At 35.2% G+C, this 19,487-nt stretch overlaps 1 protein-coding gene across 4 annotated transcripts in view; it reads right to left on the bottom strand.

The window, feature by feature from the left end:
• The window catches only part of SULF2 (sulfatase 2), a 307,964-nt gene that overhangs the window by 69,995 nt on the left and 218,482 nt on the right, over positions 1 to 19,487 (bottom strand). For all 4 annotated transcript variants that reach the window (XM_081325671.1, XM_081325670.1, XM_081325669.1 and 1 more), the window contains one exon: positions 12,814 to 13,053. In XM_081325671.1, the coding sequence (XP_081181797.1) occupies positions 12,814 to 13,053 (240 nt within the window). The remainder of the gene's footprint in view (positions 1 to 12,813; positions 13,054 to 19,487) is intronic.

Raw genomic sequence — 19,487 nt, 5'->3', positions numbered from 1 at the left:
AGTATACTTAACTAACGCAGGTAATTTTTGACATGACCCATTGTTTAGCAACTATTTGAAGTTATAACAGACATCAAAAAGCTACTTATAACCTGGATTTGAACTTCTGGTGGTCTAGCCACCCTTTGCTCTCATGTGATCACATTTTGGATGATTGGCATCCAATCTACACTTATGGCTATTTTCAGCATCCCATGGTCATGTGACTGCGATTTATGATTCTTTTAAATGGAAACCAGTATTTATTTCAGCAAACACACACAAAAAAACCCCCCACCCATTGCGGAAAATGGCTTCACTTAACAACTGTGGTGTTCACTTAATGACTGCTCCAAAAAATATTGTAAAATCACGTCAGTCAGGTGATGACCTGCTTAATGATCAGCACTATTTTCAACCATAACTTCAGGCTCAGTTGCAGTTGTAAAAGAATGCTTTTGTTTTGTTTGGTTTAGCAATAAATTTGCATGAAGAATTCAGAAAAACATGGTTTGTAAATAAACAGACAAAGAGAATGTACAGACTCTTATTAATAATCTAATTAAGAGAAACATCCCATCCATTAAAAGTCTGACTTTTCTAACCACAAATATGCTATTCCCCCGACACAAGGAACTGTAAGATTCAACTGTGACATTTTAAAGTTTTGAAAGAAAGAAAAATCTGTTCTGTTAAAAATGCTGGTTGACATTTCTGTTTGAGAAATATAACCTTCAAGGTTTTGTAAAACACAGTGTGAATGAATTATAAGGTGACCAACCAGATTCCTTCATAAACATGGTGGACTTTTACTCCTTGCTCCTATTAGCTGGTATTTAGGAATGTTGCTTGCAATTCCAGAGGTAGTAAATTACATTCAATATTAGAAGGCCCTAATACTGAGATGTCAGACCTAAGGAATCAGAGTGACATTGTGAACTGATCAGAGTTACTTCTTTATTGTAGCCTACCTATTTATAATAATCTCACCAAACTAACTATGTTCTCTTGGGAAAAGCCAAAACGCCTTCAGGAATTCTCGGGGTTGGCTTCTGGCCTTTATTGCTTCTTTCCCTGCCAGGACCACAAGCTTGCCAGTCTTTTCACTCCTCTCCACCTTTCTAGCTGGAGATTCCACCACACTTCATACTCCATTAATTTGTTCCCCCTTTTGGAACAGTCAGAAGCAATGAACTCCAAAGTTTGATTGTGTTTAGTGTATAAAAGTATTTCCTGTCTTTGGTCCCCAAGTCCCATCACAATTAGCTTTAACAAGTTCTAACATTTTGAGAGAGAGGAAGAGGCTGCCCCCTTCATATGTTTATACAATGTCTAATCTTATATACAGTATCTCTGCTATATCTCCAATTACTTGCCTTAGCTCCAAGGTAAAAATTCAGACATCCCTCATGAGGGGAATTGCTGTAGCTCCCCTAAGTCATTTTTGTTTCCCTTTTATGTGTCTTTTCCAGTTCTAAAATACCCACTTTCCAGATATGGTGGTCAGAATGGTACACAGTACTGCAATATATACATGGTTTTATTTTACAGCAGCTATGTACTGTGCTGACATTTACATCTACCATGACCCCAAGATCCCTGATCTATCACTGTCAGCACAGATCATATCCTATCCTATCCTGTCTTGCTGCTGCTCATATTGAACTTTATTCGGTAGTTTAACTCCTAACTCATGTAACAGGTAAGACTTCTCAGCTCTCTGCAATCCCATTTTTATTTTGCTTTTATTTTCCAACACTTTGGAATCAACCAACCTAAATACCTTAAATGGGTTTGCTTTCTGAAAGCTCCACTTAAGAGGTGGAAGAGCTATGAGAAGAAGTCCCACAAAATCTGGTGTCATCAAAGCCTATATAGTGTTAGAGCTATGTCTCTGCTGGTTATTGCTGTATAAGAAGCTAAACAAATTAAGAATTAATGCTTGCATTTTCTTTTTTCAATCTCTATCCATTTTCCTCTTTTTATGATTTTTTTTCAGACCGTAACTAGTCTTCATTGCTTGGTAAGATGCTTGGTAAGATGCTCTATGTATTCTCTGTTAGAATTTGTAGGATTTATTAACTTTATTTATTAACTTTTTTTCTCTGATTTTTGAAATCTGAACCTGAACTGAGTGCCAAACGTTGCAGTCCATTTTACTGGGTTTGAGGCTGGTCACAGATATTTATTTTATTTTTATTTATTTTTATTACATTTATATCCCGCCCTTCTCCGAAGACTCAGGGCTGCTTACAAGCTTAGCAGTAGCCTTCATTCTATGTATATGCCTGCTTGTTAGGGCTTTCTCACACACACACCCCCAAGCGGCATTATTACAAAGTCAGCTTATTGCCCCCAACAATCTGGGTCCTCAATTTACCTACCTCAGAAGGATGGAAGGCTGAGTCAACCTTGAGCCTGGTGGGATGCGAACCTGCACTAATTGCTGGCAGCTGGTGTTACTTAAGGAGGCATTAGCCCACTGCTCCACCAAGGCCTCTGATATGACTTCAGCTTGTTTACAACAGGATGAGTTCAAAGCAAGGGTATCTTCAGGGTAGTTAAAATAAAAGATAGCAGCCAGGATTGCACAATCATCATTATCTCAACATATATGATGCACATAAAAATAAGAGGGGTTTGGATCACATGATCACACCTATCTTCTTAATATTATTGATCCCTTCCTCAGGTCAAAAACTTGTTTTGATATGAAAGACCTAAACTAACAGTTCCAACAATATTTAAAGAAAGAGAACTCATCTTAACTTGTTTGTTTTAAGTTTAAACAAGCTTTTAATTTATCATAATTTCATCTCAACATTTATTTTTCAAAACTATTTTACTTTACAATTATTACAATACAATTGTAACACTAGGCCTTACTGTTTTTCTTGGTGGTAAATTGTTATTTTGATTGCTACCTTCATGTTTTGTAAACCACCCTGAATATATTTTTCATCACTGCTGAGCTCCATTGGTCACATGAATGTTCCTAAGTCTGTTGCAACCTGTTTCTGAAATTTGATTTTTCTAAAAGAAAATGTAAATCAGGTTGATTCACATACAGATCTGGTAAAATCCAAGATGGTGAGGGCACAATTATATAGTCTACATATTGTAATCTTTGATTCTGAAAGATAAAATTTCTCTGCAGTGATGGTAGTTTAAGATACTATTTTTCTTTGTGGTATTTTTTTTTGTTGAATTTCTTTCCTAAACTGCTACTATCAACTAAACATGGTAGGAGAAAGCAAGTGCTTTCCTTAGTGCGAAGGAAGGACTTCTCCATAGAAAAAGATGAAAAGGATGAGAAAAAAAACTATTTTTTCCCAGTGGGTGCATTTTATAACTGTACCTCAAAAGACTAACAAGAGCCTAAATCTATGACCTGTACAGTTTGGCTCCTAACATCCAAATGAGAGCAGAACTGGGAATGTGTGACTTATTGCAGATGGAGAATTTCGAAGCACATTCTTTTTTAGGGAATATATATTATTCTTTTTTAAAGGCTCAAGTTCAATAATCTGATAAGTTTTTTTTATACTGATGTGGTATTTATAGGATTGAAATTTATCATGGACTGTAGAAGGCCTTTGATAAATTGTCCACCTAGGTTCTTGTTTTGAAGACTTCAAGTTGATTACTTTAAAAGCAAATCTCAAACTAGGTATTATTTCTTGGCTGAAATGACAAATCAATACGACAGAACATTATTTTTTAAATGCAGGTGCTGGCATCCCCTCAGAACAGTACATTAGCAAGGGAGAAAAAAGGAAGAGCCTTCTAGAAAATAGACAATTTAAAAATGCACCAAACTTTATTTTTGTTAAAAATAAAGAGGGAAAACAGACATATAATGGTTTCAGGAAAACACAAGGGAGCATTAAATGTTTGTATTGATTCTTCAGCTACATTTTATAGCTATATATGTATTTTGGCTGGAAAGAAAGAAACCTGCCCAATAGTCTCAGCGTGACTACTTCTATAGTATTTCTATAGGTTCAAGGTTGACTCAGCCTTCCATCCTTCCGAGGTAGGTAAAATGAGGACCCAGATTGTTGGGGGCAATAAGCTGACTTTGTAATAATGCCGCTGGGGGGGGCCGAAAGCCCTAATAAACAGGCATATACATAGAATGAAGGCTATTGCTAAGCACATTGGTTTGTGCTTAAATTGTAAGCCGCCCTGAGTCTTCGGAGAAGGGCGGGATATAAATGGGATTAAAATAAAAATAAATAAATAAATAAATAGTATAATCATATACATGATACTAGGCAGAGCAAAAAGCACTAGAATTATTATTTTGAAGTTCTACTAAAATCTCCTTTTTTCTAAGTCCATATGGGGAAGGGAGGATGAAACAAGAATGTGAATGTAAATAAACACACATACATCTTGAATAATCTCAGGGAATGTTTGTAAAATATCATGTAAAACTTTGCTGAAACTAGGCTAAAAAAAGTAAGGTAGCCTCACTCTGTAATGAGTGGACACACATTCAACTTTGCAGCTACTAAGATTGCTGGACGAGCAGACAGAAAAACAGCCAGGGAAGTGATTGAAGCCTGGGAAACAGGCCCCTTGTTAGTCAGTCAAGTGCAGATTTACCACCGGCTTATCAAGTACTTAAAAAGTGGGGGTGGGCAACACAAGCAAACAATAGTCAATTACTTAAAAGCTAGCCATCAACACACCCCAATCAGCATCTAAAAAGTCATATACAACAGGCACCATATAAATGCTACACCCAGAACAGCACAAGCTCTGCTAGAGAGAAGTTCCTTGAGGATGGGGGCTCCAGCACGAGTTTGAAATATCGGAAGGCAAAACCTCTGGTCCCCGTGACTGACTCAGTTTGGATCCTCCAGCATTATCCTGGGAAACGCACGTTCACCTTCATTAGTAAGGTTAAAAAAAAAGCATGAATCTGGTCCACAGTTATCTAGATGATATTCCACCTGGGAGTTCTACGCACAGCATGGGAGCATGAGACAAAATATAATTGTTTCAGTAATATAATAGGGCTGGCAAGGTGTTGTTAATAAAGAACAGGAATGAAGTCCTGAAGATATAAATGCAAATCTCCACCTAGTCATAAAGTTCACTGAGTGATCTTGGGCCAATGATTACCTCTCAATCAGATTTCTTATGCACCTTTAAACACATCTCTGATGTTTCAGAAACTGCATCTTTATAGAATCACTAGAGTATTATTCAGTGTTATCCTAGGTCCTAGGAGTATCTTCTACAGCAGAGGTCCCCAACCTTTGGGCACCAGGGACTAGTTTCATGGAGAAAGATTTTTCCGTGGACTGGAGGGTGCATGGTTTTGTGTGCTGCCTGCATCCCACGGATGGGGCTTTGCTTGTTTGTGTGGACTGGTTGCTGGTCCAGTCCATGGACTGGAGATTGGGGACCCTTGTTCTACAGAATAACTCATCCTTTTCTTAATTTAGAAGAGAACACTGCCTTTTTCTTTTCAATAATATATGCAATATAACCTGAGAAGACTCAGTGGGAAGCAACCTAGTTTTAGTGGCTAGGAGTCAGCAAACAGAACTGTGATTTAGAGAGCAACGTCCCTGTGCTTGGCTGTGACTTATTCTGCAACCTCAGATAATACAGTTCTGCTGTCTATACTTTTGATCTGTTTGGCTTTGAGCAAAATTCTTCCCTATGCAATCAGATTGCAATACAATTTTACCATTTTTACCTATTTTTGTCAGGCACAATTAACAAGTCCACTTCAAAATAGTGGTATTCTGGAGAGTTGTTTTAATGTAGGCATAACATATAGTAATCTGTCACCACACACAGACATACTTGATGTATGCACGTTTTCAGTTATGAATTATCAGTGTCTGGAATCCATAGAAAAGTTATGATAATGTTGACTCTTTGCTGATTCAAGTTACAACAAGCAAATCATTTACCACCATATGCAGAATATGGTTTTGAATATGCAGAATATGATTTTTTTTAAATTCCATTTATATCCCACCCTTCTCTGAAGACTCAGGGCGGCTTACAAGCTTAGCAGTTGCCTTCATTCTATGTATATGCCTGCTTATTAGGGCTTTCACACACACCCCAAGCAGCATTATTACAAAGTCAGCTTAATTGCCCCCAACAATCTGGGTCCTTTGAATACACCTTGTAGTAACTCTTCTTAAAAAAACTTCCAGTGTTAGAGCATTCACCACCTCTGGAGGCAGGTTGTTCCACTGGTTAATTGTTCTAACTGTCAGAAAGTTTCTCCTTAGTTCTAGGTTGCTTCTCTCCTTGATTAGTTTCCATCCTTTGCTTCTTCTCCTGCCTTCAGGCGCTTTGGAGAATAGCTTGACTCCCTCTTCTTTGTGGCAGCCCTTGAGATATTGGAACACTGCTATCATGTCACCCCTCACCCTTCTCTTCATTAAACTAGACATACCCAATTCCAGCAACCATTCCTTATATGTTTTAGCCTCCAGTCCCCTAATCATCTTTGTTGCTCTTCTCTGTACTCTTTCTAGAGTCTCAACATCTTTTTTACATCATGGTGACCAAAACTGAATGCAGTATTCCAAGGCATTGTAAAGTGGTATTAATACTTCACATGATCTTGATTCTATCCCTCTGTTAATGCAGCCTAGCACTGTGTTGGCTTTTTTGGCAGCTGCAGCACACTGCTGACTCATATTTAAGTGATTGTCCACTAGGACTCCAAGAACCCTCTCACAGTTACTACTATTGAGCAAGGTACCACCTATACCAGGGATAGGCAACCTCAGCTCTTTTATGACTCGTGGACTTCAACTCCCAGTATTCCTGAGTCAGCATAGTTGACTTCAACTCCCAGCATAGCTGACTCAGGAATTCTGGGAGTTGAAGTCCACGAGTCATAAAAGAGCTGAGGTTGCCTACCCCTGACCAATACTATATCTGTACTGATTGCTTGACCTTTTGTTCTTATCTATTAAAGCACTGTCTATATTTTTTTTCTGCTCATTAGTTCATTAGCTTCATGGATATGTAAAACTCTAGTCAACAGAATCATATAATAGATGAGATGTAATAAATATCACAGTTTTGCATTGTCGTATTTGTTAAGAGAAAATAAAGTTGCGTAAGAGTGAAGACATTATATAATGTATGCCATGACTTTATTTATCTCAGTAGTCAGTTCCGTTTTGCTGAAATATCTGGCAATGCAAAGGAAAATATTTTTGAATAAAATGAAGGGATACTTTTTTGAAGCTACTAACAACTTTTCAAAACAGTAGATCTGAAATCCGATTTACTGTCAATATTATTTCCTGTTCAATATATGTTAAATTCTAGTATATATGTTTACTTATTTCAAACTGTGCTATGTAAATACAGTTTCTTCTTTGCCATTTATATTCACAACTATAAAATGAAACAAAAATATTCTAACAGGCATGTAGGTCAATAAAGGGAAAAAGGAAGTCATCAGTCCTTTATAAAAAAGTGATCTTTACAAGAAAGTAATCATACCTAGTGCATCTATAAGCCTGCAAATGGAGCTGCAAAGGGGGGGGGGAGCTGAGCTTCATTTTCACCCCAATCAAAATTAATATAAAAACAGCATTTCTAGAGGGATTTGAGAAAACAAGCACCACTCCCTCATGTTTGTCTTCTATAACAACATTCATCATTTTAAATGCTCCCTCTTGGAAGGAAGTTGCACCCAATTACGAAAAAGCAAAAGAGGGAACATTTGTTTTGTAATTGTTTATACAAGAATCTTTCTTTGGTTTCTGATACCAAGAAACCACTACTGTAAGAATCCTTTCTTTGTTCCTCAATTATTTTTATATGCTTTTGATTCAAGAGTATGACCAGCCATTCTTTTTTGCAGAGGTGATTCAGCCACTGAGTGGCAGAACTTCCTCAGATTAATCCTTCAACTAACATGACATGTTTACATATAATGTCTTCCTGCCTAACTTCCCATTCCGTGTAATAAAAGCAAAGATAGGAAACTCCCCTTAAGAACAGAGCTGTTATGCCTACAAGATCTCTGTCTCTTTTGGAATAGATGCATATATGCAACAATGCAGATTTAATATCTGGTTACCTCAACACTGACATTTCCACATAGTAGTCATATTCATCATGAAAAAACAAGCTCTGAGGAAAATGTGTATGGATTCCTACATTCAGTAATGGAAAAACGTTTAGACCAGCTACTCTATGGAAAGCTATTAGCTGATATTTGACCAACAGAACACTTTCAAGATTTGTCCTGATCAATCACAGCCAATACAGAGGGAGTGGCAAATTTTCTTTTGTATGCAAACAACAAAGAGGTAGGCATTTTGTCTTTGCACGTAATAATGGAATACAAAGGTAAACAGGAGAGCTAAGACTCTAATTGTGCATATAGCACTTGCTAGAAACACCTTAAAGCATCTGCATCTTTTCCTGGGGCTTGTGCAGTTGCCCTTTCCAACTGACATACAATTTTGGGAAAAGACATATTTAGTTCAAGGTGTTTCTGACAGGCACTATCCATGTACCCACATATGTGAAGGCTCAAATTTTATATTTGTAATCTGGATCTTCACACTCATAGTGCATGGTTTGACACATAAACATACAGACATATAGATAATATTGGATTATGAAATATTGATAATATGACATATTTATTTATTCTGCATAGAAGAATATGACTATATACTTACAGAGTACCAAGTTTCTAGTAATATTGGTGGATCATTAGCAATATAAAATGTAGGATTCTGCAGTAATCCAGATACAAATGGAAAGAGATGATTTACAATGCACATGGGTGAGCATGTAGCATCTGCTGGAAATATGTCATAGTGTCTAGATCACATGAACTCAGGAAAAAAATCAGAGATTCTTTAAGAAGTTTCCCTATGTGCTACATGAAGACATGCATTCTAAATCACCTTTTACTTTTCAAATCCATACTTTTTACTTTGCACATCTGTAACAAATTCTTCTGGAATTGCATCCATTTGGATATTTTTACATCCCTTTTGGTCTCATGGCTGCCAAGAAAGTAATCTTATAGTACAAATAAAACAACCCCTTAAAATAATATTTTAAAGTAGAGACAAAATATCTGCAAACATCTATTAGAATGAGGCAGTGGAATGATGGAAAGCAGAGTGGAGCAATCTGAGACAATACAAGACAAGACAAACCCTTCTTTATTAGGAGGATGTTGTCACAAAATCAGATGCAGAAAAAGAAAAACAAATACTGTTTAAAGGAACAGTTTATGCAAAAGTTGATTCAAATGTATGTTTTAAAATACAAAAGTCAAAGATCTATCAAACAGAAAAGAAAGACTAGGTTGAACCAATGAGGCCTATGACTCATTTTCCAGCCTTCAACCACTGATCAGCAATTGGGAGCCAGTGTGATGTAGTAATTATTTATTTTTATGTATGTATTAAATTTATATGCCACCCATCTTCTTAAGAGGTGTTTAAGGTGGAAAAGCTAAGTCCTTGTCTTTCACTAGGCAAGAAACCAGCTGGGTGATTTTGGGCCAGGCATCCTTTTTTGGCCCGAGACTGAGAAGTCGAAAAACATCCTGTTAGTAAGCAATGGCAAACTACTTCCAAAAAATGTTGCCAAGGGAACTGCATGGACCTGTCCATTAAGTCACCAAGAGTTAAGACTGACTTGAAAGAACTAAATAAATAATTTTATTTTTCATGATTTTATGCCTTGCCTTTCTGTTTCGATGATCACTGAAGGCAACAAAATTCTGAACAGGAATAGAAAAAAATAAGATTACTGATTAAAGGTAATATAAAATAAATATCAAAAATGTCCAACACAAAGTACAATCTTTATAACCAGGCACTTGTTAGAATAAAATGGCTTTACACACAGGAACTCTTTAGTTCCTTGAAAAAAGTGTAGAATTGAATTGTTATAAGAAATACATGGAGGGTAATTTTTGAAAGTCATTTTAATTATTTAATTATTAATTATATCTAATATATGGTTAATCTATTAACATTATAGTATATAAATATATATTTGATATAATATAATACAATTATAATTCATAATTATAACTAATTATAGTAATTACTTAATTATTATTAGTTTAAATAATAGATAATTGTCCTTCCAGCAATTTCCAGTGATAGAGTTGTAATTTGCTTCCTATGGGAATCTAAACATTGCTTTTGTTTTATTGATCAAGAGAATTTTGCAGGTACCGGTATTTGAAATAAACCTGTAAAACCTACTCAATAGAGACAAAAGTCAAAACAGCATATACATTATGTGACCTTTGATGTACAGGACAGATGCAGGATCACAGTTAATAGTCTTTAAGAGCAAAATATGAAAAGTAATCATGTGGTGAAGAAAAAGAAAAAAACAATATATCACTGTTGTTTGAAATAGTGGTTCAATAATTCTCTTGCTAACAACTTATCCTTTTATAATCAACTTCTAGCACTGAACATAGTTAGGTGTACCAAACGGACAAAGTAACAAAAGCAAAACACATCTTGATCTGTGTCCTTGCTCACGCCAGAAGTGAATGATTACAGCAGTTCTGATACAGCACCCATTCAGTCCATTACTATGTTCAGATGGAGTCCATGATTTTATAAGACAATCTGTTGCATTGTTAAACAACTCTTAGTGTCCCCCAAACATGTGTAATGTTTAATTTAATTTTCTTTTCTTCTAATCTGAATTCACTGGTTTAATATTGTATTTGAAAGTAAATTCTCATAGTGAAAACCATCTGCATCAAAAACTATGCTGGGATTGCAGCCCCTTAAATTCTCAGAAAACATTGAATTAAATTGGGATTTCCTGATAATACAGGGCCAATGTATCTGGTCTGCAAAAATCCAGGCAAAAACTAGTTAGCAGCAAAGTGATACAAAATAAATATCAATTATTGGTGCTACCTAATAGATAATTCAGGCTTTTTGTAGCCTGTATGCGATGATACTAGCATTTACAATGGTTCTTCAGGAAAAGGGCCACCTATTTTAGTGTCTCTCACCTGGCCTTTCCTCTGCCTAACAGCATTCAAGAGAACTAAATGCTTATGCCTGCTTTTAATAAGTGTAGTAATGCTAGTCTCTCTGCCAGCTCCCACTTTCCTGGCAGCTTGCTGTAGGCCTGCATGCTACTTTATAATACATGGCTACTTTTTATTACTTCTTGAAGATAAATATGCCTGTTTGCAGCCTAGATGTTAGGCTGCAACACAGGGCAGATGTTAGAATGCTCAGACCTTCTCTTCAGCCACAATTTTCTCCACATCCTTCTCTTTTAGGGTTTAAATACATCTAAAAAGTTTAAAACCAATGCATGGATAGTTGTAATGTTTATTTCAGAAGAAGTGGCCATGGACAAGTAAAATTAAAATTATTCTGGCTACCTAGAGTGATCATAAACTGGATTGGGACCCTGAGCATCTATGTTTAAGGAAAAGCTAAATAAAACAAGACAAAGTGACATGTTGTACAGTTAAAGTAATTTAACATTAAGAGCCAAGCAAGATGCACCTGGGCATCTTTACAAATCAGGAATAAATATCCAATCAGTGTACTGTAGGTAGCAAAAGAAGATAAGCCTGTTGTCCTTTTCACTTTCTTTTCTGGATCAAGTCTTTCCCCTCTCCCCACCCTCCAGCAAAAAGGCTGAATTATCAAATCTCTGATGATGTATGCAGCAGGAACAGTAGCAATAGGTCAGCAATACAGAAGTCAAAGTACATGACTAATATAAAATTTGTTAAAAGATAAAAGTGGAGTAAGTGGTATGTTGCAGTCAATAAATAGATCATAAAGAAGGAACAAAATCCTGGCAGGATAGATAGGGATAGATATCTTGACTTTAAAAATATCAAGTTCTATTTCAAAAGCTGTAGGAAATAGGCTTAAAAGATTTGGAACCTGGAGTTGCAGGAGCAAAACCCTGATGATTGCAGGCCTGCTGCTGAAAGAACAAGGGCAAAATGCTAAAAGAAACATGAAATATATGACTGTTCAAAGTCTAAACATTGTTCACCTTTACCATCAAAATCAAATTTTAGTGAAATATATTGGATGAAACTCTTGGATAGCTGTGATTTAGACCCCTTTTGTTTTTGCATTGAATAGTCTTATTTTCCAAGGTTGTCCCAAAACATGTTTGGTTTCCATGGCAGAATTTAAATACCACCCTTTTCCACACTTACGGACAAAAATGAGATGTAATACCCTGGGAATTTGCCTTTCCCAGTTACAAGTATAAAATTAATGGAAGTTGTGCAACTGCATTACTAGATCCTTGCATAATTCTCATTCATTTCAAAGAAAAACTTCCTGGTGATTTGAGTAGATCTGTCTTCAAGTCAAATCCTTTAATTGTGCTTAACACCCGCTTCATTTTATTTCACACTAAGGAAACTTCCATTATCTTTTCTTATCCATAATGTGATTTATTTATTTATTTATCATTCATCCATTTTCCAAGCCACTTAAGACAGTGTTCTAAGCACTTCCTCTTCTAAATTTCTCCCACAATGGAAATCTTTGAGGTCAATTGTGTTGAGAAAGAGTGAAAGGTTCACAGCAACCTTAAGCTTTGATGATTAACAGCAGACATGAATCTTTGATCCCTCTTACTCTAGACCAAAATATCAAAGTTGATGCAAGTTCTAGAAGATGAAGTATAAAACATTGGCAGAGCAACAGTTTGGGAGTGATTATTTTTTTAGCATATGTGAAATTCAGTTTTATATGGCAAGTATAATACATACATTTTCAACCTCATCACTAAAGCATGGGTCTGAATAAAGAAGCCAGCTTTTTGCACTGATCTTACCTGTCCTATACCCTGTGTTGTTGAGGTATACTGCAAATGTGCGAATTTCATGCTGGGCTTGCCAGGACGGAGATGAGCAGTTTTCATTGTTGGTGTAGGTGTTGTGATTGTGGACATATTTCCCTGTAAGAATAGAAGAGCGGGATGGACAGCACATGGGTGTTGTCACAAATGCATTGATGAAGTGAGCACCTCCCTGTTCCATAATCCGCCTTGTTTTATTCATCACTTGCATTGAACCTGAAGAAAGACAAACGATATCATGTAGAAAAAGACAAGTTTTATCAGATGCAGAAGTTTCATCCTAAGTATCAAGTCAAAGGAGCCAATCACGACAAAGTCATTTAAGCAAAGGAAAATTGGTGACACATTTGTTATTTATTCCTGCAAAAGTATACATTTACTAAAAGCTTTGATGTTTTAAACTCTTTGAAGGTTTAACAAACAAACCCAAACAATCCAGTATTAACATTCAAGCTAACAGTATGCTACAGAAATAGCACAACAGCATGTCAGTTCCAAATTGTCAGCAAGTTAAGCTTGAAGCTTTAAATCTAAAGAAGCATATCAGACACAAAGAAAAAAAACCTAAAGAAACAAAACAAAATAATCAAGCAAGACAATCTCAACAGATAGAGCTATTCTGTTTCCTGAAATGTGATTTCATAGATAAGATTCATTATCACTGTGAATCTTTAGTGACTATATAAATAAATCTATTTTAAGATGATCTGTCTCCAATCTGGTGCTTCACATCTTCACTTCCTAATCAAGTAGTAGAAATGTTGCTCACGTTCAAGCACATCCAAGGAAAATGCCCATCAGATTTTTTCATTTAGCAAAGATCAACTATTGAGCAAGAGGAAAGGTCATGCCCATCCCCATTTCCAGCTCTTATTGTAACTGTAGTGTACAAAATACATACTATAGCCAAAGAAATTGGTACAATTAAAATCCATGCCACTACATTAATTAAGCATCATTGAGTTCATGGTGAATGACTATCTATCAAACTCTTAAATTATAAACTAAAAATAATTAATAGACTATAAAAATGTTCATCATTGACTATTTCCTGTGATTTCTAGGCCACAATTGTTTGATCTGTAGCAGTTGTACTTCAAATTTTAATTTGTCCTAAAGATTTTTACAAATGCATGTGGTTGATTAGTTTCTATATTCAGTATGGTGTACAAATTACTGATAAAAGGAAAAGTTCATTTCCAAAAGAGTACATTTGCAATGGCAGTGAAGGACTATTTCTCAACTGGTTGTTCATTTTTAGATATATTGTACAAAATATCCAGACCAAAAAGGAATTCATGCACGTATACATTTTGAATTTCATTTGCCTAAACTCTTTTTTCCCCCCAAACCTCAAAATAGACTACAAGATGAAAGTTATAAACTTTGGAATTTCCAAATGATCTCTTAGCAGCAACAGACATTGAAAACAGACAATAGTATAAAACAGTATATCCTGGATATAAGTTGAGTCACATCTGCTATACACAATTATTGCCCAAATGCAAATTAGAGGAAGGGCCATTAATTATAGTGATACCCAGAAAAATTCATGTGAAGAATTTGCAATGGAGGAAACAGCTGAAAAGGATTTTCCTGTTCTTCTTATTAGATACTATGTTATTAACTTATTTACAATGCCTTCTTGGGCAAAAAGTATGTATGCTCAAATTTATCATACAATAGAAAGTAATTTCTGAAATGAAATAGATTAAGTCCATGTTAGTTTTTATTGATTTGTTGTGTTTTAGATACTGCCAGATTCAATACAAATTTTTCCCAGTGGTTTACAACATAAAAACATAGTAAAAATCTTTATGTACTTATGTACTTATTTCCTGTTATTCCATCCTCTTTTAAAAATGCAGCAGACATTTTAGGTGAAATTTTATAATTAATTAAACTATTAAAAGGTTAATCTCATAATCTTATCAGCTCTGCCTCCTTCCTCTTTAATGAACCAAGGTTTCATCAATCTTTTGTTATTCTATTATTAAAACATAATTTTAATAACCCTTTAAAATGACAAAGTCATTTTTATTGAAATAATACAACGTGTTATGTCTCCCCTTGCGGACACTAACTTCTTTTAATAAATCCCCTGTAATGACAAGAGCCTACAGATCAACAGTCCTTAGTTCAGAAACCTATAATCTTTCTAGTTTGAGAGCTAATCCAAAGGGGAGATTAGTGAAAGGTAAACATTCCCTTTTGTTACAGTCTTAAAAAGACTGGCTTTAAATATTTTAAAACAATGGCAACTCATCCAACAAAAACTTCCTTCCTTTATCCTGTCTCCCAAGACAAGTGATGCAAGAGGAAATAAAATCTCCCAAACAGCTGATTCATTCCTTTTGTGGAACATCATTACTTATCTGTTAATTGGGCACACTAAACTAAGCAAAATATTTATTTCTGAAAGAGACAAACTATTCCAGACAGTTTAACAGTTATGTTGCAATGTTTAGTAGTAATGTTATATTTAAACCATATTTATTTTTGTATATCATGAAAAAATGGACATTACATAAGATTAATAGAATTTAAATCATCCAGATATTCTAAATATGCTGGGATCTTATGGGACTCTGTAGGAGATGAAAAGCTGCTTCAAGCTTCTGTAATCACATCAAATTTGCTGTGTTTGAGATCTGAACAAATTTTTACTCATTTTGGTTTCTTAACTTAAATAACCTGCCTTATTACTCCTTCTGGCCCCCAACCTCCTAGTCTTTCAAGAAGAAAGGTTGCTTGATCCCTTTCAGCTTCCCATAGTAGGAATCTCTTAATTTCTTTGTGTATGACCACAACAAATGCATACAACATATGTATGGATAAGCATGTGTATCCAATTAATTCTATTTTCTTTTTGCACATAGTATGGAACTAGGCAAGAGGCATTTTTTTCTTATTTCAGAAAAATGTTGGAAACTTTGGGTGGAGTTTTCTTTATTTTGAGGTTGGCCCAAATGGAAATTTTTTTAAAAAAATTCCATTTATATCCTGCCCTTCTCCGAAGACTATGTATATGCCTGCTTATTAGGGCTTTCACACACACCCCAAGCGGCATTATTACAAAGTCAGCTTAATTGCCCCCAACAATCTGGGTCCTCAGTTTACCTACCTCGGAAGGATGGAAGGCTGACTCAACCTTGAGCCTGGTGGGATGCGAACCTGCACTAATTGCAGGCAGCTGGTGTTACTTAAGGAGGCATTAGCCCACTGCTCCACCAAGGCTCAATTTCAAGGTTGTCTTCAAAATGTTTTTAATGCATTGGAATGCACTGGAATGGAAGCAGTGCCAATATGCAAGGGATGATGCTTGGTCTCTTGGTTCCCTATAATATATTATACTAGGTAACATGCAGACATTGCACTGGCATCCTGTTCTGTAAAGTGGAAAAACAAGAAATTTTCTATAAAGAGGTTAATGCCTTACATACATGAAAAGTTTCTACATCAGTCTTGCTTTCAAACACATATACATTGAAACTTGTTTATGTATATATTATACATATATACATATGTATATATTATACATATTCTCACTCAATCCTACAATGCAAATTCTCCATAAAGAGAAAACATGGTACATATGTCTGTTATACAAATCTTATTCTTTCATTGCAGATCCCAAAGAAAGATAAGAGTTATACACTGAAATCTCTATCTACTACTTAATTCTATGAACTCCTATAGAGTTGTGTCTGACTATTTTAGGATCTTAGGAGGCATTTTCCATATATTCTTGCAGTCTTAATAGCAAGAAACGTGGCTTAGAAGTAAAGGGAAAAATCTAGAAGCAGAATTATAGAGCAGGATATTTACAGTAGTCACCCTTCTGCCCATTTTGTTAAAATGTCTGCTCTGTTTTTTACCACTTTTAGTCTGGAAATGATGAACGGTCAAACAGAAACAAAGAAATTTGCTTTGCTTTAGTTGTAATCCAATTCCAATTGTTATAGTTTGTTAGCAACTACAAATTACATAAAAGAAAAACTTTCACTATGAAAGATATATTTTGCAACATAGCAATTAATTGTAGAAGCTCTGTATTTTTCTAGACAAACATTATAGGAACTTTTCAAATTTCTGAACCAGCATAGTCTGAAAATGTCTGGATTTGGTTTGGGAGACAGAAATTTAGCATGCAATCACTAAGAGGCTCTGATAGCCCCCAGGATATAAAATTCTCAGATTTTCCCAGTCCCACTTTCCACAGTGAAATCTGAGCATATTTAATTGGTATGATTTCTAACTTATGGAAAGCATTTCATACATTACAAAATGAAACAAGAAAACCTTTTGTGCAGTACAGATTTAATGGATATGTGACACATTACAACCTATAATACTAATTATTGACCTCCATTGAGCTGGTTTTTTCACCAGGTTGCATTGTATTAGAGAAATCACACCATTATCACCAACTCTTGAAGAATCTGAACTGAATGAATGAATTCTGGAGAATAGAAACTAGTAGTTTTATTATATATAATGTATAATAAAATTGAAGTTTTGTTATAAATATAAATTATATACATATAATTATAAACATATATTATTATACATAATACACACACACACACACACACACACACACACACACACATATATATATATATATATATATATATATATATATATATATATATATATATATGCAAAACTATGCTAATGGCAATCTAATAGGACAGTGATGGCGAACCTTTTAGAGACCGAGTGCCCAAACTGCAACCCAAAACCCACTTATTTATCGTAAAGTGCCAACACGGCAATTTCATCTGAATACTGAGGTTTTAGTCTAGAAAAAACAACTCATACATTAGCATCTTTTGTCTTAAAAGAAAAACACAATAAGAAAGCTTTGAATGATATAAACAACTTTTTACTGAAAGGTAAAGGTTTGCATTTGGCATTCTTTTGAACAATTAATACAATTTTTGCTGTTGTATGCATGCTGATAATTTATCTAACCTTGGTTTATACTTTGTAAGTTTGAAAGCAACATATGCAGCACTCAGGTCATCTGTTAGTCTGTTTCTGGTGTCAGATTTGATATAATTCAAAGCTGAAAATAGCGTGCTTACTCCAGAGGCTTGTTTTGGCTAGGAAAGGGTTTGAGAAATGGCTTTCATGCGAAAACTTAGCCAAAGAGCGAGGCGCACGTGCCCAAAGAGAGGGCTCCAAGTGCCCACTCTGGCATGTATGCCATAGGTTCGCCACCACTGTAATAGGACATAAAACATCAACATGTAGCTGATATAGAAGCTTGTATAAGTTTAATGCCTAAACAGAAAATGGGTAATCTATACCTTTGGAGCTCTTTTCAATCATACCAATCCTAAACAAATTTCTGGAACATTTTTTTTGGGGGGATTACTGCAAATATAAAGTAAATCCTATAATTTTTTTAAAAAAAATAAGTGGATATAAAATCTAAAAAATATCCTTTTTTAAAAAAACAACACAAAAACCAAAATCTAAAAAATCTTGATGTGTGTGATGTACAGTAGTAGCAAATATCAGTAGTTCATGTCTTTCAAATGTCTGCTATGGTTTTTTAAGAATAGCAGTCATTGGTTTCAGCTGAAGAAAGTGGCCCTGTCCAGTTACCTCTATTTTGTAAATTTGAAACAAACCCACCTTATGAATATGAATAAGGATTAAAAGGAATTTTATGTATTTGAACAAAAATTTTGAATACCAATTTTCAGCTATTTTAAATACTCCCCCAGAAGACAATAGGAGCTTATTGTTCTTCATTGCCACAGACAAGCAGAATAACAGTATATTTCTTTTCAGTAAGGCAGAACTAGATTAAAGTTGCACTCCTAAATATATTTATTTTAGTAGAAAATTTAAACATGGGGTATGCCTCCAACATATTGTAATTGTAGCATTCAAAGCTTTTCCAAAATTAGGTGGGATTGAAGATTTCTATACTTTGACAGGAGTCCCAAACGCTCTGGCTATCAACCTAAATTTTACATTCTCCCAAGAAAAAATAAATTCATACCTAGTGGCTGTGGTCCAGCATTTATCACAACATTTTGCACTAGACATGGGTCATATACAGCAAGGGTCTTCAACCTTTCTGGCTTGGTAGACTGACAGAGGGGCAGGGGAGAGGGGACAGTTTTGCATGTGTGCACTCACCCACCACTTCCGTGGCCCAGTTCTGAATGGACTGTGGCCTGGCACTGGGTTTTGGCCTGGAGGTTGGGGACCCTTGATATACTGTAAAGTATATTGGTGTGCTATTTGTAGAGGACAAGGCTTGAAGAATGCTTCTCTAATTGTAGATTATTTATACATATATTTTAGGAGTTATTGGCACAGCATTACTATACTGAACAATGCCTGGTGCCCTAACAAACATTGGGCAAGCCTTTCAAAGGTTTAAAGAATATATAACATAGTCCTTATCCACTTTTAATGTAACATACTGGAATATTGCAACTAAGTGTAACTATATCTTGCAAAGACTTGTATGGATGTGATGCTATGCCATCTCATAAAGACCAATCAGATCATTTAAGTGTATAGTTTGTGATAGTGAATTATTTATTACTGAGATTTGGATTTTTGATTTGGAGTTACCAATCTAGTCTGCAATGTATTTTCTTACTCATTTATACTTATTTTTC

The sequence above is a fragment of the Vipera berus genome, assembly GCF_964194415.1.
Source record: "Vipera berus genome assembly, chromosome: 3".
In the NCBI taxonomy this organism is placed as follows: domain Eukaryota; kingdom Metazoa; phylum Chordata; class Lepidosauria; order Squamata; family Viperidae; genus Vipera; species Vipera berus.
Note: the sequence above shows the minus strand (reverse complement) of the source record. Positions and strands in the feature narration are given on the sequence as shown.